The sequence below is a fragment of the Liolophura sinensis genome, chromosome 7 (genome assembly GCF_032854445.1).
Source record: "Liolophura sinensis isolate JHLJ2023 chromosome 7, CUHK_Ljap_v2, whole genome shotgun sequence".
Taxonomy (NCBI): Eukaryota; Metazoa; Mollusca; class Polyplacophora; order Chitonida; family Chitonidae; genus Liolophura; species Liolophura sinensis.
Window position 1 is genome coordinate 9,493,248 of NC_088301.1, and position 23,082 is coordinate 9,516,329.

Sequence of the window (23,082 nt, forward strand, 5' to 3'; positions counted from 1 at the left end):
TGAGACAAAGTTGCCTTGGTGTTGCCTTACTGTTGTGAATGTCAGGGGGCATAGGCGGTACTGAACAAGCTCCAATACAGGTGGTTTCTCCCTGTGAAATCAAACAAGTGAGCCATCGTGCTACTGTTGACAGTGGAGTGTGCACCAAGCGCACCTTACTGTGCAATCCTGTTTTAGTAAAATTATAAGACGCTCAGCATAGATAGTAAAACCAGAGAAGCGTCGACAGAGTGATAGCTGGCAAATGGTCACACGTAACTGGTGAAATACAGCCTCTTTTCAATTTACCTCAGTCAGGGTTTTATTCTTACTGTTAATGTAAATGCACAAATGGTAGTAATTTACACACACTCTAGCGCACAATGGCTTAAGCAGAATTAGATTGTAAAAATCCAGTGATGTTAATTGTAATTTATTCGACGTCACTGGTCTAGAATTACTTAAAATTCTGTTATCATCATATATAACAAGTGTACGCTCATTATGTCCATAAACCAAATTTATCCACTAGCAACACCCTTTGTTCTATATTCATTGGTATGTTTGGAACCTAAGTAACACATGTTGTTCAGTATATACACTTCATAGGTTCTATTCGAAAATAATGAAAGCTTGTATATGACGTCACGGTTATCTCAGCACAATTAAGGAACGTGCTAATGTAGACAAGTGTACACCGATATGTATTTTTGCAACAAGTCCGTACTTGACCGTTACGTTATATAGCTCCGAAACAGTGGAATTCAACGTATACTTGTTGTCCATGCACCTGTAATATTAACGGTTATGGCGGCGACTCCCTGGCCTCGATAGTTAGTGTGCCAGCGCGGCTCAATGACACATGAGCCTCTTACCAATACGGTCGCTGTACAGGTCTTATGTTGTCTTCCTCTCCGCTCGTACGTGCGGCGTTCTAGCAGAAACCTGTGGATGGTCGTGAGTTTCCCCCAGGCTCTGTTCGGTTTCCTCCAACCATAATACTGACCGCTGCTTTATAAGTGAAATATTCATGAGAACGGCGTAAAACAGCAATGAAATAAATAAATAAATAAATAGATAGATAAATAAATAAAGGTCATGGTATTCTCTATAGGACAACCCATGAACTGCAGCGGTGGATATCGCGTCTGATTGTAATGAATGTTCGTCTATAAGCCAAAACTGCACGCGGAGATCCAAAAACACGCAAGGGCGAAATCGTTATCACATTACGTCTTTCAGCCCACTTGTGATCTCGTCAAGTTTGTTCTGTTCAACCGTCCAGGTGTTGTTTAAGGTCATACACAAGCATCGTTCTTATTTTCGATGGCGATCGGTGTCATGGGAGGAGAAAACCGAAGTAAACCTGACCTTTGGCAAGTCACTGGCCACGTGTGATATACGTATATCGCATTCGTGGAAGGCAAGCGACCTCCTACATACATAAGTCAAGTAAGACCACACGGGCAAGCACCGTTAACCTCGTTTACATACTGGCGCTATTATCGCTCGCGAGGGCTTTATTTTGCGTATTGCCCAGTTTCTCTGACAGGAAACGTGATAAGTGCACTCCTGTTTTTAAATAAATTCACATCATATCTTTAAGAATTGCATTCCGTGTTTTCTGATATGTACTGCCAAAGAAAATATTAGCAGCGAGAGAGAGTTTAAATTATTGGCGACTACTACACTTGTTTAAAGACTATCCCTTCTCCTTTTATACGGAACTGGCATGGCCCTTTTCCACCTCCTAGGCTTTGAAATTTGCATTTTATCTACAGCCCATAGGACATAGAATCAACATATTTAAGCGTTTCTTCATGGCATAAATCTAAAAATTTGTTTTCTACCATATCTCTGAGAAACGTTCACAATAAACCTTACAAAAAGTATACACATATACACAATACACATGACCTAATTATGTACTAAGAATGAATGAATGATTATTTCTTATGGTCACGTTTCAATGTTTTCAGCCATATTGTGGCGATATGTGCTAAGAAATAGCAAGGGCAAGTGTGTAAATTTCTTTCTATTTCTGATATTATGAATTATCACGTACAACAGTCTCGTGTGCATCTAAGGCGCCACATTTGACGTTCCAGATAAGTATCACTGAGCCTGAAACATTTTAATGACATCAAAAGTAAATAATTGGACACTTATTTTTCCGGAAAAGACCAAAATGTTCTTCTAGAGACACAAAAGGCTTGTACTGTGTCTTAATCTGTGTCGATAGGTGGAGAATATAAAAAAGTTCTGTGTTTTCCACCCAATGCCATTGTTTTACAAGAAAACAAGACAGAATTTCTAAGGATTTGATAATTTTGTAGTCTTGATTCTGTATTCTGTTTACATATGCTCTGAGGGTCATTTTAATGGGTTGGTTTTTGTTCTGTGTAAAATAGTCATAAAGGTAGAGTGAAACCCAGATATCTTAATCATAATTTCACTTGTCTTCAGGTCCGATCTAAACTGGTAGCTTCGAAGACCGCGTTTTTCTCCTAGACTTCATGTCGACACGAACAGTGCAGATTTAATTAGATTACATAAAGGTTTTGAATTTTGGTGTCTCCTTGCATTCAACATATCGGACGAAAACATACTACATGAACCCATAAATCGAGATTATTTCTGATTCCAATGCATGTCCTACGAACTGCCCCTCGAAACATGACAATACGCAAAAAAAAACACTCGCAGTCGAACAATAACGTCATTATGTAAGTAGGTTATCGCTATTGGCTTGAGGTGTTTGATCGCGGTTTATTCGCCTGGTAAGCGGTAACAAAATAGACCTTGGGCTAAAGCTCGCGGTCTATGATGTAACCTTTTACCAAGTGTACATGTATAACCGCGATCAAACACCTCAAGCTCAGATGATAACCCTTACTTACATATTGCCATTATGGCCTCATTAACTATGGACCCAAGGGAAAATCTTGAAACTTCTTGAACCGATCAATAGGCGCGAGCTTAAATTAAAATCAGACACGCTGCACGACCCTCTCCCTGTGAGGACATAATGAAACATTGAATAAAATAACACTTATCGTTACTTTCGTCGAGTAACTTCGGATTCGGCAAAAAGACCACCACGAACGAAGTGGATTCGAACTCATCCCGGGGACAAATTTTATTTATTTATTTGATTGGTGTTTTACGCCGTACTCAAGAATATTTCACTTATACCACGGCGGCCAGAATTATTGTGGGAGGAAAGCGGGCAGAGCCCGGGGGAAACCCACCACCATCCGCAGGTTGCTGGAGAGCTTCCCCCTTACGGTCGGAGAGGAAGCCAATATGAGCTGGACTTGAACTCACAGCGACCGCATTGGTGAGAGACTCCTGGGTCATTACGCTGTGCTATCGCGCTAACCAGCTGAGCCCCGGATATATATATATATATATATATATATATATATATATATATATATATATATATATATATATATATATATATATATATATATATATTCTTGTATCGAAGCAGCGGTGAAATGTGCGAACACAAGTACCCTACTTTGTAGTAACATTATCTCTACAGTTTAGGTGACCTAGAAAACAATTTTTCAGGTCGGAGATAACGGTCATGATAGCTTTGGGGAGTTATAGACGGCCTGCAGACTCGGTCTTTTGGTGCTAGACTCCGCTTGGGAACGCACACGGTTCAGGCAGGAAGACAGAGAATTCAATTCAAATTCACGGTGCTCTGCGTGAAGAACACCAGCAGCCATGTCGTCGTTCGCACCGACTTCTAGCGAGACCGGGGCAGGGAGCAAGGACTATACTCGCTTTAATTCAGCAGATGCCGAGTTTTTTCAGGGTAGGCTGACGTTTAAGGGCTTTACACCTGTCTTCGAAGCCGTTAGAGTTGGTATAACTGTTGTTAGTTATTGTCCTCGATATCACGAGAGATGTGATTGGACGAATAGTATGAAAATTTCGAGCACCGCCCACCACGTCCATAAAGTAAACTAAATCCTGAGCACTGACCTTTAGTATACAAAAGTACCCATTTTTTTGTTGATACTGCACCTATAGCGTGCCTTCAGTTAAATGTGTGTACTCCCGGAGGTGGAAATTAAGTTCAAAATGATCCTCGGTGAAGTATAGTGTTGCATGATTTATTGAAACACACGACAGTTTCTGACGAGCACGATGGTGAGTTACCGTAAAGGGAGATAATTTGATCTGCCTATGAAACCACATCAATATAGAAACAATTCGTCTGTCTCTACATTGTTTTACTTAGGGCCTACCCATCCATTCGTCGTAACTGTGGACTATATTATATGAACTCAGCTGTCATCGCGCTGATAACAGGAATGGCTCCAGTAACATTGTGACACAGATACAGATACCTAGATACAGCGTTCCCCCGGGCTCTATCCGGTTCCCTCCCACAATGATGCTGACCGCCGCCGCATAAGTGGCATATTCTACAGTACCGATACGGCGTAAAACACCAACCAAATAAAGAAATAAATAAACAACCTAGACACAGTGTGGCCTGTAATCGAGCTAAAAAGCTCATCCAAACATGTTTAGCTGGTGACTGTAGTCTGACATCACCGTGGATCAGAATAAGATAGAATAGTTTTGTTTTAATTTGATTATCGCACCTGTTTTCTTTTATACGGAAATACTTGTGATGGTCATTCGAGGTAATCATAAGTTGTTCTCATTTAAGGACACAAAACCAAAAACATTTTTCTTAATTCTTACAATTTTTGTATGGCATCCTCTCCACCTATTTATTCCCATGGGTGAGATTAATTAAGATATCGACAAGTAAAATGTCATCAGTAACGGAAACTTGCTTATTAAACCCGCCATTGTATAAGTAAAACAAATTCTTGAGTGTGAAATTTACCATCTACCAGACCGATCCAACTGATCTGCAAAAGCGATGTCATATGTATTTGTTTCTTTCTACGATATTCTTTATTTCCCCAGGTATTAGCAGAATCGAGTACAAGCCCGACTCAAAACCAGACGAAACAATGTGTTACAAGCATTACAGTGCATCACAGGTATGCCATCGGCTCTTGTGACCACCGGCAAATGAAACAGCAATTCCTAGTAAACTGATAAACAAAAAAATAATGTTTAATATTAACTAAAATTTGCACCACACGGTCATGTTTTAAAATCCATTTAGTACTCTCGTTATCTAATGCCATATTTGAGACATACATGTATAACGTTCTATTTAGCTTGTCTACGCAGTGTCTACATTCAATATTAAATACATTCACCTTAATCTACTGTAACAGTACAGTAAGCTGGTGGAGTAATTAGATTAGATAAGAAACCACGTCTTAAGTCCCATACCCCCAATTTATATTTGGAAAAATTAATTTACATGACTTTTAAAACCGTCATTTTCGGCATTTCTGAGGTTGTGCGTACTTTTGTAATCATCCACACTGATTGATTGCATAATTACATCCGTCGTAACTGGTTGACTAACTGATGAACTGCATTCATCGTCAACCGTTTGATTAACTGGATGATTGAATTCATCATCAGTGACTGACAGACTGAATGATTGCATTCATCATTACTGAATGACTGACTGATGGATTGAATTCATCATCACTGGTCGAATGACTGAATGACTGCACTCATCACGATTGGTTGACAGACTGAATGCATCCATGCATCACTGGTTGACTGAATAAATTTATTTATTTATTTGATTGGTGTTTTACACCGTACTCAAGAATATTTCACTAATGCGACGGCGGCCAGCATTATGGTGGGAGGAAACCAGGCAGAGCCCGGGGGAAACCCACGACCATCCGTAGGTTGCTGGCAGACCTTCCCACGGCTGGAGAGGAAGCCAACATGAGTTGGGGTTGAACTCACAGCGACCACATTGGTGAGAGGCTTCTGGGTCAACTGACTAAATGATTGAATTCATCATCATTGCTTTACGGACTAAATGGTTGAATTCATCATCACTGGTTAACTGACTGGCTGATTGAATTCATCACCGCTGATTGACTGAATGATTGAATTCATCATCATTGATTGATGGATTCAATGAGTGCACTCATCATCACTGGTTGACTGACTGACTGATGGCATTCATCATTATTGACTGAGTAACAGAATGGCTCAAGTCATCATCCCTGGTTGACTCATTGATTAAATTCAACATCACTGGCTGAATGACTGAATGATTGGATTCACTCGTTGACACACTAAGTGATTGAAGTCATCATCAATGGTTGGCTGATTGCATTCATTTCAACATCATTGGTTTACGAACTAAATTATTGCATTCACCATACTGGATAAACTAGCCTTTTTAAAAATTTATTAATGAACGAATCAATCAAAGTCAGTAATTTTGAATTAAGACTTTAAGAGAGCGTATGAATAGAGACTGTTTTGAATTTTGGCCAGGTGGTGAAAGGCCGTACGATGGAAGAGTGGCTGCGCTTTTCCGTCTGCTTCTGGCATACTTTTAGAGGCACAGGTAGGTGTATACAAATCATTGTGACGTATACAAATCATTGTGGTATAAACAAATCATTGTGGTGTATTCAAATAATTCTGGGGTATGCAAATCATTCTGATACATACATATCATTGTGGTGTATTGAAAACGTTCTCGTGCATACAAATCATTGTGGAGTATACAAATTATTGTCATGTATACAAATCATTTGCATTTTATATTGCTAAATGGATTGTAATGATTTTATCAAAACTGTGCTCTCTTCATTTATCTCAGGGGCTTGGTGGCAGTAAGTTGCGTCTTGTGTGGTCTTGTATGAAGTTGGCAGTTCGGCTTTACCTACACGAACATTAACATTTCTTTCACTCATAAACATAACCGCATATATACACATATATACGGCTTCTTGATCACGAATGAATGAATGATCTATGATGGCTTAAGGCTATACTTCATTAAACGCCAATCAAGTGAATGAATAAAAGTATATTTTTTTGTAAACTCTCCAGCCCTGCTCTATGTTCAGGTGCAGACCCGTTCGGCTTTCCCACACTGATCAGACCGTGGGACGACGGGAGCAATACTATAGAGAACGCCAAGAGACGATTGAGAGCGGCATTTGAATTCTTCACCAAACTCGGTGTGAAGTACTGGGCCTTCCATGACCGGTGAGTACATAATACTGACATTCCCTCTCACTTTATAATACCTTTGATTGAATGGTCTCCATTACAAGCATACATGTACCAGTGGTTGAAGGTTCTCCATTACAAGCATACATGTACCTCTGGTTGAAGGTTCTACATTACAAGCATACATGTACCAGTGATTGAAGGTTCTCCATTAAAAACATACATGTACCTGTGGTTGAGGGTTCTCCATTACAAACATACATGTACCTGTGGTTGAAGGTTCTACATTACAAGCATACATGTACCTGTGGTTGAGGGTTCTACATTACAAACATACATGTAACTGTGGTTGAGGGTTCTACATTACAGACATTACATGTACCTGTGGTTGAGGGTTCTACATTACAAGCATACATGTACCAGTGATTGAAGGTTCTGAATTACAAGCATACATACACAAAATATTATATTGACATCCCGCGTGAATAAAGGCTCTGCATTATAATTATAATTATAATTATACCATACTTACACCTTGTGTGGATGTTTAATCACGTCCTGTGTGTATTAAGTGTCTCCATTATAAGTATTGTTCTAAATTCAATTTATTCAGTATGTAATAGGTCTGAATTCAGTTCAACATACATTTTCGATCATTCCGATCATTTGCACATGCATTTTGTATTATATATACCAGTAAATCCTGTAACAATGTATGTCGCATTTTTAAGGGTTGTATGAATGAACATAAGAAGAGCTTTCAAAACCGTTACATTTTTACTGGACATGAGCATATCGAAACGATTTAAATTTCTACTAATAACAAATTTCTGCGGTAGCACATTCGCACACAGGCTCTCATAGTAAGGGCATACAAAAAGTGTATCAAATTGATCTTCAACCAAACCAGAGAAACACATACGACAACATCTTGACTCCGGCAGGTATTTCGAAACCTCCCAGAGTCTATTTCAAGGCCCGCTGTGCCCGCACGGAAGTTGGCAAAATGTTTTTTTTATACATGGCTAACGTGTGATCTGTTAGATATGTTTTTTCGACTTTGTAATCACAGTAGCGGTCATTTCTGCTGCTCGAGCTGAGTGATGCAGACCATTCCTGTCTGTAAGTATCATGTAATCGTTCAAGAAAAGACCTAACATCTCCAATTCCCTGAGTCACCCCACACATATCCAAACCACAGGCGGGACAACATTCCCTAAACATAGGTAGCCCAATTAAGCTTCCCTTGCGAATCCAAATGAAGCAGAATGTAAGCCTTCTTTGGGTGTCTGTCTTCAGTATAGCTCACAACTCTTAACCAGAATTTAACATATTTACTGAGGCATTACAAACCAGAGGAAATCGGCCACATTCGCGAAGAGTCATCAGGCTGGGGGTGCTTTTGCATGTATGTAAAAATTGCGTACACCCTCAATATTGAACTATTTCTAGCACCTCATACCCTTGGGATTCCCATAACCCGGAGCCGTACCTAAGTATAGGCAATATTTTGGCATCAAACAATTCAAAAAATATTGCCTATGACATGTCACCAAGGTACCACGGTTCTACAGATTTACCCTGACTTAAGGAAGAAGTGAATGTCACCCCTAGATATTCATATGATGGTACGACTTCCATCTGGTCCCAAACCGCCATTTTTCAGTCTTACCCAACCTGCCACCTGTCCGGGCTACACCAACTTTTGATTTATCTGAATTAACAAAGAAACTCCATTTCTGACAATAATCAGTGTGTCCAGTTGTTGTTGCAATGCTTTGGGAGAGATAAAAAAAGTGCTGTGTCATCTGCAAAAAGCAATGTAAATATATCAGTAAAGTCGGGGAATAGCTGAACCTTATCTTTACCAAACTATAAGCAAATTATAAATGTGCTTTACTGATATCCTTTGTGATGAAAAGTCTAGAGTTGTTATTGCAGTCCCTCACTAATTAAGTCATACCAGAGGTGACAATCGTCGTCTGACGTCCGTGGTAGGCCTATATTCTTCTCAATGTCTGTTGCGATATTGACCTGTATGATTGACGGGTTACTATGTTATCAAAGAAAAAAGAATGAGCACAGGGTTAAACTCAGTGGTTCTAATCATCTATACATATGATTGTAGTTCTTTCTTCAGTTCGTCCACGGAATCTTTTGAAGCGTTCAGGTGCCTTTCCAATTTTTACTGTGTGTTTTTTTCTACAGAGATGTGGCACCAGAGGGCGCTACACTTGAGGAATCGAACAAAAACCTTGATGTCATCGTGGACTTGGCACAAGAGCTGCAAACGAAAACCGGGGTCAAATTGCTGTGGGCGACATGTAACCTTTTTGCTCACCCAAGGTAATTACAGCAACAAACTTCCAGTATATCGCTTTTTGCATCACTCCAGTTTAATATTTTGTTGCTCCATTACTCCATCGCCTATCTCCATTGTCCCATCACTCCATCGCATTGCTCCATGGTTCTGTCGCATATAGCTTCAACCTTCTGCTGTATTCAGCATAACGAGGAAATGAAGCCAGGGTCCTTCTCAACCAACATACCATGGATATGGAGGCTGAGGAATGTTCATGGCGAATAAGCGAGTTTAAATCGTGTACCATGCATTTCAGTTGCGGTTTGGTTACAACTGTTCATCTCTCCATCGTGGCGATCTAATTTAACATGATGGATGCCCATTAAGCAGAATTAGACACAATCATGAAGCAGAGCGCCAGAGTTTCTGGACGCTCTGTCCTTAATGACTTACAAAACTTACAAGCTCATTGTAAGTCTTGAAAGTTAAAGTGAATATAATATAATTAAAGGTGTACAACATGGAAAGTAAAACCAGACCATTGACGACCGCATGATATAATGAAAAAAATGCAGTGATGCTAATTGCTATTTATTAGACGTCACTGGTATAGAAATACTCAAAATGTTGTGTTGTCAAGGCGTTTGATCGAATAAGCTTGACACCCTAGTTTTTGGAGACGTTCACATTCTTCTTAATATACACAAAGCCAACATAACCTAAAAAGGACAAAAGCTTGAATTATTTTAACCTCAGGTATATGAACGGTGCCGCTTCAAACCCAAGTGCCCACATATTTGCCTATGCGGCGGCCCAGGTGAAAAAAGGCCTGGAAATTGCTAAGAAACTCGGAGCCGTAAACTTCGGTAAGCCTTTCAGTGGTGTTGTGTTTAGTGCATAGTTCTATGTGAGGCTCTACATAATTCTGAAATCTTGCCTTTTACCGCTAATAGCTTTTCTGTTGACCATGTTTCTCTTTGAATATAGCATTTTTTTGTCCAGGTGATGTGACAAAGATGATGAAATTAGTATTCAGTCAAAGGTATCTAACAATAAAAGTATATTTCCAGTCAAACTCAAGGAAACGTTTTAATCAAATTTGCCGAAACTTTCTTGCCTTTTTTATTTCCATTTATTGATCTTTAAAAGCCATCGGAGATTGAGTTAGTGAGTGCCGAGGGATTAACGTCGTAATCGGAGATTAAAGAGTAAATACGTAGTTACTGATCAATTAATTTGAATATGATTCCTAATACATAGAAATGTTTCTTGTTGTCTCAGTATTTTGGGGAGGCCGTGAGGGCTATCATACCCTCCTCAACACAAAGGTACTTTCTGAGCTGACGCATTTGGCTAACTTCTTCAAAATGGCTGTGGGTGAGTGACGTCACATATTCTTCTGCTGAACCTCATTCATCTGCTTCTCTTTAAAATTTTTCATCTTCTGTTCAGGTTATATCGGCCTAAGACATATGAATATAGTTCCTTCTATTTGGAATCCGCTTACAAAATATGGAATCAATCCAACTGACGCTGATATGTTTTAAGAAAACTTAATATTTGACTGATGTGCATATGTTAGGGTTCTTAATCATTTTGTCTTTCAGCATACAAAAAGAAGATCGGCTTTACAGGTCAACTGCTGATTGAACCTAAGCCTAAAGAGCCAACAAAACACCAGTATGATTACGGTAAGGAACTAAAAAGACATCGTTGTTACCAGTTATATATCTAGAGAATCAAATTAACCCTGAGACTGCCTTTCAAACTTTAGCATAACTACGGTAAGAAATCAAATTGATCATGATTATACCATTCAGACTGTGGTATGATTGTTGTGTTGCAAATTATATACCAGTGCGATTACGGTAACGAATCAAATTAACGAGGAGATTGCCTTTCAAACATCAGCATAACCACGATAACGAATCAAATTGATCATTGTTCTTTTCATTCACACTGCAGTACAAGTGTTGTATTTAACAAGCACAAATCCATGCTTTTGCATCACAACTACCTTAATATTGTCAATTAAACATCTGCACAATATGCTAAAAAAAACCGAAATGACCTTCATGTTACTTGTCCAGCATAAGACTGGAATGGACATTTCATACGCAGTGCAAGAACGGTAATATGGTCGTGGTAAGACACTGAAATGACTTGTTTTACGTTAATGGTAGCGATTGAATCCAATCCAATACGATTGCAAAAAGCTCTCAGTTAGTGTAGTATATCGAGTGGATTTTTGAATCCCAGCACGGTTAATTGCCTTCACTCAAACATTGCTACAATCATGATTGGCGAGACCACAACTCATAGTGGGAAGTTATAATTCACAAAGTGACATAGGCTTAGGCTTCCTCAAAGGGATCATTGGAATTATTAAGCTATTGATGATAAAAGAATTTCTTTGACATGTTGTGTCGGTTTTAATTTGTTTTTGTTTTTTTTATTTCTTTTAGATGCCATGACAGTAATTGGATTCCTGAAGCATTTTGGGCTTGACAAGGATTTTAAGGTGGGCTGAGCAATATACGAATGCCGGTAAAACTTCATATGTTTGTTCTTTTACTACTAGCAATTACCCTCAATCGATAATCGGTGAGTTTGCCTGTATAGTTTAAGCACAGACAGCCTTGAAATATTCAAAATCACGGCGTAAAACACATTAAAATATGAAAGTCTACTTTACTGAAACTTTTGCGGGCCTAATGATGGTATATAAAAATGTCGACGATTTCTATTACAGATCAATGTGGAGCCTAACCACACGACCCTGGCTGGCCATTCCTACGAGCACGATGTGGTCATGTCGTCCGCGTATGTACACATGTACATGTAGCAAAACTACAATTCACATGTAGCCATGTTGCTCGTTGGAATGTGAATGCTTTATTTGATGTGCAGTTATCGTCACTGTAGATACCCCACCCCCACCCTTTCAAAACTCTTTTCTTAGTTTAGTATATGCCAGAAAGATGAAGGGGAAAATATAATTCTTTTCAAGTTAAGTATAGTTAAACTCTTTTGTTCCACAAAGGCCATATCTGCACTGAAATGTTCACCAATACTGTTCCATTTACTACCTTTGCTCATGCATTAATGAGACAATCACTATGTCCCACACCCACATAATTGCAATGAATTAATGTTTTTTACGTGCCATCTCGTCGTAAAATCGGATTATTCTCACACATAAATGGGAGAATTCTTTTCTTTCAGGTTTGGTATGTTAGGATCCATCGACTCCAACACGGGATCCCCTGACCTGGGCTGGGACACAGACCAGTTCCCAATGGACATCAAGAACTGCACGCTGGTCATGAAGGTAACAGCTCCATGGCAACACTTCTGTTAAATAGTTTGCATGTAATATAGTTTCTTGTACATGTATATCAGTGAGTTATATCTTTTGATTGCCTTGTTTTTCTTTTGTATATATTTGAAGTTTATGCCAATCTTAAAACAGTCTTTACTTTCAATGAAATAAACGAAATTAAACTAGATAATAAGAAGAAGAGATACAGGAGGAGCTAGGAGAAACGACGTGCCAAATATTTTACAAACATGTATGTAGACAAATATGTAGGCGATTTGTAATCTACCCAAACTGTTAATATTGACTTCGCAATATACAGTCAATAAAGATTTGCCGCTAGTTTTATGTATGGATGGCCGAAAAAACGAAAGACAGTTTCATCTGAAGGAAATTAAGCAATGATGATTCTCTGCGACTCTTGTCATATTATAGACAGTTCTGGAACAAGGTGGCATTGCCCCTGGTGGACTGAATTTTGACTGTAAAGTCCGACGGGAGTCCACTGACCTGAGGGACATGTTCATATCCCATATCGGTAAGGGTGTTTTTTATGTATTTATTTAGTTAGTTGGTTATTTGATTGTTGTTTTACGCCGTACTCAAAATATTTCACATATACGACGGCGCCCAGTATGGGAGGAAACCGGGCAGAGCGCGGTGGATACCCACGACCATCTACAGGCCATAACCCTTCTTATAGCATTACCTAAACATATGTTGGCTACATGTATGCGACATGTCCTATTATGTTGCTAATATGCCATGCAGATTATGTGGGATGTTATCTGTTTCCATTTAAGGTGCCATGGATTCCTTTGCCAGAGGTTTAAAGGCCGCTGCGAAGATTTTGGAAGAAGGTGTTCTGGAAAAATACGTCAAGGTAAAAAGAGAACAATTTATATGAAATCTTTTTGTTTTCGAACACCTAAACAACCCGCTAAATAGCACAACATATTGCAATATAGTCGATAGGTTGCAAAGCTATCGCTGGTGATAATTTCGCTCTGGTATGTTTAGAGCTGGCGATGCCTGAACTGGGACAGAGCCCAAGAACCGTACTGTATACCATGCACGCAGGATAAATCGTTCTGTACACCACGCGCACAGGCTAAATCTTTCTGTATACCACGCACGCAAACTAAATCGTTCTGCATACCACACATGCTAATTTGTTCTGTATACCACGCACGCAAACTAAATCGTTCTGTATTGCACATACGCAGGCTAATTCGTTTTGTATACCAAGGACGCAATCTTGATCTTTCTGTATACCACGCACACAGGTTAATTCGTTCTGTATACCACGCACGCAGTTAAATCGTTCTGGGTTGCCTCCGTGACCGCAGGGGATAGTACGCCAGCGCGGCGTAAAGACCAAGGAGCCTCCCACCAGTGCGGTTGCTGTGAGTTCATATCCAGCTCATGATGGACGTGGGCTTCCTCAGGGTTCTGCCAAGTTTTCTTTCACCATAATGCTGGCCGCCGTCGTAGAGGTGAAACATTCTTGAGTACGGCGTTATAACTGTTACTATATTGCTAATTACAGGCGCGTTACTCCAGCTATGAGAGTGGAATTGGCAAGAAAATTGACGAGGGAACTGCAACCTTTGAGGAACTGGAGGTATGTAAGAGAACTCTACTCGGTGTCCAGCAGATTTATCTGCATTCCAGCCATATACAGCGTGTCCTTTCCCCTGATTTATTTTCGCCATTTGTATTTCGCTGTGTACATGTCATTATTTAATAACGAAGTGAATCCAGAAATGTGTGGCATGCACGGACCACAATCAAATAAATTCCTTTCATACTTTTCACAACATGTGTACCAATGTTATTCGGTGCATATTACATAAGCATTCAAACCATTGTTAAATTTTACTCAGAATTGTTTATTAGCAGTTTAAACTTTCAAGTTTTACGCATTTCATGTCTGACGATGACACACCTGTTTCTGTTTACAGGAGTTTATCAAGAAGAACGGTAACCCAGTGGCCGAATCTGGCCAACAGGAACACTATGAGTCTGTCCTTAACTATTACGTGTGAACAATCAGGAAACAGCTGTTTTACTAAACAGAAAGTTAATCTTGTTCCAATCGTCGATACTAAAATGATGAACATGGCTGAAGAAGTAATTGAGACTATCATAATTCATGAAACTATTTGTTAACCGTGATTTTCTTTGTCCAGGTTTGGGATGCCAATTATTTATGTATGATTATAACTGCTTTCCGTTGGTATTGACTCCAAATGTATGTTCGCCCTAGAATTGTGACCTTCGCGGAAAACAAACACGGTGATAATGGGTGAAGCAGACCCATTGGATCAGTTGAAAAACAAGATGAAAGACAAGTCCCTGTATGACCGGGATACATGCACTTTACATTGACCAGATAACATACATGTTCTCATCCAGTCCAATCGAAGTCCACCTACTTTATGCTTGACTCTACAGCGTAGGGGACTTTTCATTGTGATATTCAAATACTGATATAATAAAATGAGAAACCAATGTGCACATGTTCTCCTCCCTTGAAATGACCTCATTATGTTTATTTAACAGGGCCTACTTTCCACTTGTGTGAACTTTTAACTTACTCGAGTATTTAATTGCTGTGACCTTGTCTATGTTCATACCAAAGAATATTTAACAAATATCGTCCACCTGAATCCCTGCAGAGATGGTATATACATATAGGCTAAATGTATTTATTCATGTGATTGGTGTTTTCATGCAGTACTCAAGCATGTTTCCCTTATACAACGACAGCCAGCGTTATGGCAAGAGGAAAGAAGACCTTCCCACGTTCGACCCGGAGAGGAAGCCGGCATGAGATGGGCTTGAACTCCCGGCGAGACTTATCGGTCATTGTTTTGTGCTAGCAGGTTAACCGCTATGCATACCCCAGAGACCTCTGCTACGTGTAAGGTGACGTATGTATGTATTGCCATGAATTGATGACGTCGGCCCGCGACATCAAAAGCGTTTTAATTAACCCCTTGCTGATGTGGTTGCGCGTTTCAATCCGGACTCCCATATAAGTTTTTGTCCGAAAGTTACACATTTGCTTGGCATCAGGATCTCGGCATTTACTTCAGCCCACCTAATCTGCTAGAATGACGTTTTTCGTGTATAAAACATGACTAAAAGAACGAGTTAATGGGACAAACACGGGGTAAAACAGCATCAAATATTGTGGCTCTAATTTGGTATAGCTTGACTCTTATGTAAATCGTCCAGACTCCTCCAGAAGAATTTCATTATAGCTCCGTGCATGTGTGCTTGTTGATATAGTTAAAGCCTGCACAAAAAAGAACATCTGGCGGAAGCGATGTCAGACAAGCAGTGACACAAAGATGTATGCACCTAGTTCTGTATGAAGCATATCTGTATATGTGCACGTGCGGTTAGATATATAACTTAAGCCTGTGCAGATAGACAGCTGCGATTGTATAGGCCGACCATGTGATGTTCATTGCAACAGATTGATACGATTATATGATGCCCTATAGGTGATCTATAAACATATAAATTGAGTTATACTCAAGAAATTAATCACAGTTAATTTTCACAGAAAGGCTGTTGTCTGAGTAATGCTAGAATGTATTCTGCCATATTGCAACAGACTATTCTGTTAAATATAACACACATTATCATATCAATTCATTAATTCAACATGACTATTCTATTAGACTAACAGGATATTATGTTGAATATGACACAGTATTATGTTATAATAACAGAATACATTCTAGCATCACACAGATAACAGACTTGTTAAAATTAGCAGATTAATTTTTTTGAGTGTATCAATCCATTGTGTCATCGTGCCATGTATATATCGTATCATGAGAAAGACATTGCTTTAGTATCCCAAAAAAGGGGCAGAAAAAAAAACTGAGAAAAAACGCTGTCTATGATTAGGTAAGTGCATTGCCTACAAAAAGCGTGCGGATTGCAGCTAGCAATACAAGTCATCTTAGGAAATATAGAGATATTGTGGAGGTTAAATGCCGTCCAGACATAAAACCTATATAGCTACATAGTCTGTGCTTTTGTGTAGGATGCACTAGTTTGATAAGAAGGGACAGTGTGACATAGTACCCTAGATGTACCGCTAATTTTCTCCACGTTAATATCTCCGTAACTTGGCTCTGGTGAAATGTTAGCTACAAATGTGATAGGGAGTCACACAAGAAAAGATAGCGCTGATCCACCTGGGTTGTGTCACGCGGAAAGTTATTCTCACAACAAAAATCCCTGTTTTTTACTTGACGGAAAATAACTATCCGTTATAAGAGCGCAGCAATGTCCGGGCAACGTCGGCATGATCATGCATTATAAACGCGTAATCTTAGTACCACCACTTGGGGGCCTCCATGGCTCAGTTGGTTAGCGCGCTAGCGCAGCGTAATTACCCAGGAGCCTCTCACCAATGCGGTCGCTGTGAGTTCAAGTCCAGCTCATGCTGGCTTCCTCTCCGGCCGTAAGTGGGAAGGTCTGCCAGCAACCTGCGGATGGTCGTGGGTTTCCCCCGGGCTGTGCCCGGTTTCCACCCACCATAATGTTGGCCGCCGTCGTATAAGTGAAATATTCTTGAGTACGGCGTAAAACACCAATCAAATAAATAAATAAATACCACCACTTGTAGCATATATTCAGTTATCTGTTCAATCACTCATGTAGTGAATATCAAAACAGATTTTTCAGTGAAAACGTACACGTAACACTTCTAGGCATCTCTAGGCATCAGTGAGTTAGTCTTCTATGACTGGTTAGAGTGTTATGCTTGGTGTCTTGGTACTGTCCGGCTTAACCCGGTGTTAGTTTTCTAAGACTGGGTGGAGTGTCGTGCCTGGTGTCTTTGCTCCATTGAAGCTGCACTACACCATGCCTGATAACAATTAATATAATAGGAAACGAGACAGATATACTGGAACCACTACCGTAATATATGGATGTTAAAACCAATGTACATAAATACGTGTGAGTAGGCCATATGTGTATTTGTGAGTTCAAGTCCAGCTCATGATGGCTTCCACTTCGGCTGGGAAGGTATCCAGCAACCCGCGGATGGTCTTGGTTTCCCCCGGGGTATGTCCGGTTTCCTTCCACCATAATGCTAGCCGCCACGATATAAGTGAAATAATCTTGAGTATAGAGACACCAATCAAATAAATTAATAAATTATGTTTATTCTAATGCAAAGAGGACAGTGTTTACATTGTGCACATTGTAACAAATGAATGGGGATAAAAATTCGCGATTTAAATAATCAGGTATTATTTCTGCAAATAAATGTATCTTATTCTAGGAATCTGTCCGAGACATAAAATGATGTTCAGCTGGTATATAAGCACTAATTAATGTGTCCGAGTTCGGGTCGACCTGTTACAAGAGAACGCGATGTGATCGAAATAATTAGCAAAGCGAATTTAAATTTGAAGAAATCAGGAATGAAAGCATAGCTTTCCAATCACACAATATTAAACTACCTTAATCCCCAAGCATACATAATCCATACATACATAAACTTAAAATTATAAACCCAGATTTTGGACAAATTTAACCATAAAAATATCCAGTTACTCTCCCGGTAAAAAAAAACTCGTCAGGCGAAGTCTTATTCCTTATTTGCTTTTCTTGTTCTTTTTCTTTTTACTTTTTTTATTCATTGATTAAATTCCGCTATTGCTGCGTGGATGTGATCCAGAAAAGAGACATATAGCCATAAGCAAGGTGGCTTCGATGTCAATCTTTCTGAACATCAGCCTTGGTAAACTTAGCTGTGGTCCACATGAGCTGCTGACCCTATCAGTCGGTAAAACAAACGGTCTCTATTATACACAGGTGAGTTACATGGACAGTACTATGCTCAAACATTTTGTTGAGACCTATTCACTTATTCGTTTATTTATGAGAAATATGAGTTAATTCACTTATAAGGCATGGTACAGGGTTAACTCTGGAGGTAATCTGAGCTCATCGCATCTGAGCTCATCGCATCTCCCTTTTTTTTTTTTTTTTTTTTTTTTGGTGTTGAACCGCTTCGGTGGCGTAATGGTTAGAGCGTCCGCCTTGAAGTTGGGAGACCTGGAATGAAACCCCGGTTGGGCCAGACCAAAGGCCTTTAAAAATGGTACTTCTTGCCGCCTTATTTGGCACTAAGACGTTAGAGTAAGTAAAAGGGTTAGTGTGGCGTCAGTATAATGTGACTGTTGTCATGTCTGGTGTCTTCGGCATGAAACCTCAGTGGCGGCAGCAATTTGGCGGCATGGATTCGCCTTGTCAGTACATGTAAACACACCAAGTGACTCCTCGTCGTTATATGACTGAAAAATTGTTAAGTATGACATAAACACCAGAACATCAGTCAGTCTCCATACAGGCATTGACTTATTAAATGACGACTAAACCTTGTCAGTGGGCTCCTATAGCATTTTCTCATCAGACACCTCAGAAGTTTTGACACTATTTATCTAAATAAAGATTGCTAATATTAAATGTGGTTGTTTCTCAAGAAGGGCTGTGATCATTTTGACTTACATGTACTCTGACTGGCTAATATTGGCTCCATGATTCCAAATGTTTAGATTTTAAACTTTCTTTAATGAGTATGAGTGATGAATCACTGGACACAAAATCCGCGCTGCACCATTTGGGGAAATCCAGACCAGCGTTCTAACCTAACATTGTACCTAACCTTGTTCTAGCCTAACACTGTACACATAAATCTAACATCTAACAGAAGTAGAAACTTTATAGGTTTAAGGAAACTTTCATCACAATTCTGAAAATTGGTGTTCAACTTCAAGTCTTTACAACAAGTTAAGACAAACTCTGACTTCGGTCTAAAACTGAAAATTGGCGTTATTAAAGTCCAGATCTTAAGTAATACCGTAAGCTAAGACTAAATCTGACTGAAGTCGAAGAGCGTGGTGCCAAGGTGTATTCCATGCCTCCATGTTAACTTTCTGCACACAGCGAATTCAGATTGCTGTATAGACAATGAGGAACAAAAAGAAGTAGGCCAAGGGTCTAAGTGGTTTACATTTTCTTATGTAACATGCCACTGTGTATGGGTAGTTGTGCTGGTGATGCAAAGCGGCAAAGTAAAGAGGAATATTAGGTGAGGAATAATTCACAATGTATTCATCAATAAGCATGGAATTAGGCATTCGTTTACCAATCGTCAACAAAACTGGGCGTTCCGAGTAAATTATCGCAAGACCAATTTCCAAAAACAACTCCAAGCATTCTGCACTGGTACCGACATGCTCTTCGCTAATCACTATTTCCTGTACTTTATCAATCCTTTTGTTTGTTTACAGGTATTTGGGAGGAAACGAGAGTACGATGTATTACAGTTGGAGGATTATCACTACCCTCGTGCTTTTCTTCGTTGTGGCTAACGAAAGTTCCCATGTCTGTGCCCCCTGTGCATGTAACTTAACAAGTGGAACAATGGAATGTTTGAGCATGCCGTACTTAGTGCCACCACCACCCGGCATGAAAACTCTCGTCCTTCGTGACGTCGATTTTGGTACCTTCAAACACCCAAGCCTAAATAATTTAACTAGAGCTAACATCTCCGAGCTGACCTTTATAGGGTGTAATCTGGGGGCAATAAAACCTATGACTTTATTTTCGGGGCTAAGGCATCTGAAAAAGTTACGGCTGAACAGAACGACTATCATCCCCGAAAATTTACGCCTGGCGTTTTATAGTCTGAGTAGCACAGAGATAAATGAGATTTACCTAGACGACATGGATATCGCTCCACTTCCGTGCCACGTTTTCGACGGGCTCAAGACATCCAGAATCTTTCTAATATCACTCCGAGGAAACTCGATCCGGACCCTCCAGTTTTCTGATCATGCTGACATCTTTCAGGAAGTCCCGAGCTTACAGGCTCTTGTCCTTTCCGAGAACCAAATCGGCGCTGTTGAAGACAACACCTTCGCTGAACTCGTAGCTTTGCAACACTTGTTCCTGGACTTGAACAAAATCCGACGGTTGGAGCCGTCCGCCTTTAGGATTCCTTCTCTGGTCACGCTAAGCATCGCCGAGAACCACTTCAAGTTTTCCTCTCTAGAAGATACGAGTAAGCTGTTCAGTCACCTGAGTAAGCTCAAGGTACTCAATATCTCTGGAAACGATCTTAAAGGTGTAAATCCCCGAAATCTGGTTCTTTTGTTCAGGAATTTAACACTGGTAACAGTTTTGAAATTGGGTCACACCGGTTTGACTTTTCTACCTTCTGGCATATTTCGTGGCTTGAAGATGCTGAAGGAGATCTATCTGGAGGGAAACCAGTTAAAATCTTGGCAACCTGAGACATTCCGAAGGCTGAATAATTTGGAGGCACTTTACTTGAACAAAAATAAAATTCAAACGGTAAGTCTTGATAAACTGTATTCCGTGGTGAACAGGACTCATACAGTCCATTTAAATCTGGCCAACAACCCATTCTCCTGTACCTGTCAAAACAGACATTTTCTCCAGTGGCTTAACCAAATTCAGCAAAAACCTGTTGGGTATCCGAATCTTTACAGATGCTCAAGTCCGTTTGAGCTCTTCCAGACGCCGCTCGACCAAGTCACCTTTAACAAACAGGGGTGCCAGAACCCTGAAGAGAGAGGGGAGGGAGGATTTCGGAAGAGAGGCCCTTGCTACCCATGCCAGTGTGACCCAACAACTCTAACCTGCAGTGGCACTGGTTTAGCCTACATTCCACGGCCACCCTCATCAGTGACGAAAGTTGTTTTCCATTCATTGCACTTCCATGTTCTAAACCAAGCGATCTTGAATAACCTTACGGACAATGCCATCACTGATTTCAGTATAACGAACAGCACAATCATCGCACAGTCCAATGATACGTTTAGTCAGTTCTCCTTGAAAAGCCTCAGTCTGTCTGGCACGCTGGTCACACCGGAAGTCATAAGGCAAGGCTTGAGCAGTTTGCAGGACAAAAATATTACAAGTCTTCATCTTGAGAACATGGAGTTGAGAGAACTCCCGTCAAACATGTTCGCTCATTTGAAAGGAATTATTCATTTAACCACGTTGTCGTTAGCCAATAATAAGCTGTCATCCGTACCCTCTGATGGAAATCTGTTTGTGACCTTAAGTCAATTGAGACATCTTGACCTTTCAAATAACTTGCTAAAGGCTTTAAGCAATAATTCTTTCAAAGGCTTGCTGTCTCTTTGTTATTTAAATCTCGGCTCAAACCGCATTCAGGCAGTGGAACCTTATGTGTTCACCTTGAGTGCTCTGACGCACTTAAGGTTCGATAAGAACCGTTATGTCTTTTCTGCCGCCGATGTAGGCCACATGTTCCACAACGTAACCAGACTGCAGGTTCTAGACCTGTCCGGGAACAACTTGAGCGGCCTCAGTCCCACCATGACGGAAACCCTTCTAAAGCCCCTGGAGGAGCTCCACATCCTGTCTCTGGACAGCACCGGTCTAACTGATTTGCCGACTGGATTACTCGGCGACAAACCCGGCCTGCAAGTTCTAAGTGCATGTAACAACAGAATAACCGAAATAGTTCCCAGCTTCTTCACCAGACAGACGCACCTTAGCGCGTTGTATTTACGCGGAAACAAAATCTCCAAAATTTCCACAGACGTACTGGATATGTTGCGGGACAGCAACATCGAATATCTGAATTTAGCCAAAAATCCCATCGAGTGCTCTTGTCGCTCCAAGGAGTTCATGAGCTGGATTAACACTACGCATGTCACTCTAGTCGATTACCCAGAATCCTATATCTGTGCGACACCAAGCGGAGAGTATGGAAAACTGGTGTCCGATTTTAGACAGGATACCTGCTCGAATTTACTACGTCATCGACTGAGTTACACCACCGCGATTGTTGTTGGCGTGGCATCTGGCATATCTGTTGTTTTGCTTGTAGCTGTTGTTATAGCCGTGTATTGTCAACGTAAAAAAATATGGTTGTCTACATTACGATTTAAGGCCCGTCTTCGCAGCCAGCGTATTGAAGCACTGATCGAGGAGAGGATTTAGACACTCAGCAATGATTATTTGACATCTGGTATATCTGTTGTTTTGCTTGTATCTGTTGTCATTAATTAATGATTAATGTCCACGTAAACCAATATGGTTGTGTACATTACAATTTAAGACCCGTCTTTGCAGCCAGCCCATTGAAGAACTGATCGAGGAGAGGATTTATACACACAACAATGATGGTTTTACACCGCAAAGTACACTGACTCTCCTGGCCTGGTGATACCGGGCCAAAAATGCATGGGTCAAAGGAAGAAAGTTATCTGAAAGTAACATCGAACTGTATGTTTGATAAAAAAAATGAGGTCATCATTGTTTTTTTCGCGAA

General features: G+C 40.2%; 2 protein-coding genes across 2 annotated transcripts; both read left to right on the forward strand.

The window, feature by feature from the left end:
- The first annotated feature begins 3,633 nt into the window (after positions 1 to 3,633).
- LOC135471091 (uncharacterized) lies at positions 3,634 to 15,221 on the forward strand. Its single transcript, XM_064750140.1, has 15 exons — positions 3,634 to 3,808; positions 4,942 to 5,018; positions 6,400 to 6,472; positions 6,981 to 7,122; positions 9,295 to 9,432; positions 10,145 to 10,254; positions 10,670 to 10,765; positions 10,996 to 11,079; positions 11,854 to 11,909; positions 12,141 to 12,211; positions 12,614 to 12,719; positions 13,143 to 13,245; positions 13,511 to 13,590; positions 14,257 to 14,331; positions 14,672 to 15,221. Exons 1-15 carry the CDS (start codon positions 3,718 to 3,720, stop codon positions 14,753 to 14,755), a joined length of 1,386 nt encoding a protein of 461 aa, XP_064606210.1. The 5' UTR covers positions 3,634 to 3,717; the 3' UTR covers positions 14,756 to 15,221.
- Positions 15,222 to 18,486: 3,265 nt separating this feature from the next.
- On the forward strand, positions 18,487 to 22,782 carry LOC135471632 (toll-like receptor 3). The gene is made up of 2 exons (XM_064750929.1): positions 18,487 to 18,560; positions 20,042 to 22,782. Exon 2 carries the CDS (start codon positions 20,067 to 20,069, stop codon positions 22,749 to 22,751), a length of 2,685 nt encoding a protein of 894 aa, XP_064606999.1. The 5' UTR covers positions 18,487 to 18,560; positions 20,042 to 20,066; the 3' UTR covers positions 22,752 to 22,782.
- The last annotated feature ends 300 nt before the right edge of the window (positions 22,783 to 23,082 follow it).

What these genes read in the sequence shown, in the direction of transcription:
- LOC135471091 (XM_064750140.1), top strand. Translation starts at nt 3,718, where the DNA reads ATGTCGTCGTTCGCACCGACTTCTAGCGAGACCGGGGCAGGGAGCAAG. An exon ending in AACCTTTTTGCTCACCCAAG is followed by an intron (nt 9,433 to 10,144) that starts GTAATTACAGCA and finishes TTTTAACCTCAG; the next exon opens with GTATATGAACGGTGCCGCTT. An exon ending in ACTGCACGCTGGTCATGAAG is followed by an intron (nt 12,720 to 13,142) that starts GTAACAGCTCCA and finishes GTCATATTATAG; the next exon opens with ACAGTTCTGGAACAAGGTGG.
- LOC135471632 (XM_064750929.1), top strand. Translation starts at nt 20,067, where the DNA reads ATGTATTACAGTTGGAGGATTATCACTACCCTCGTGCTTTTCTTCGTT.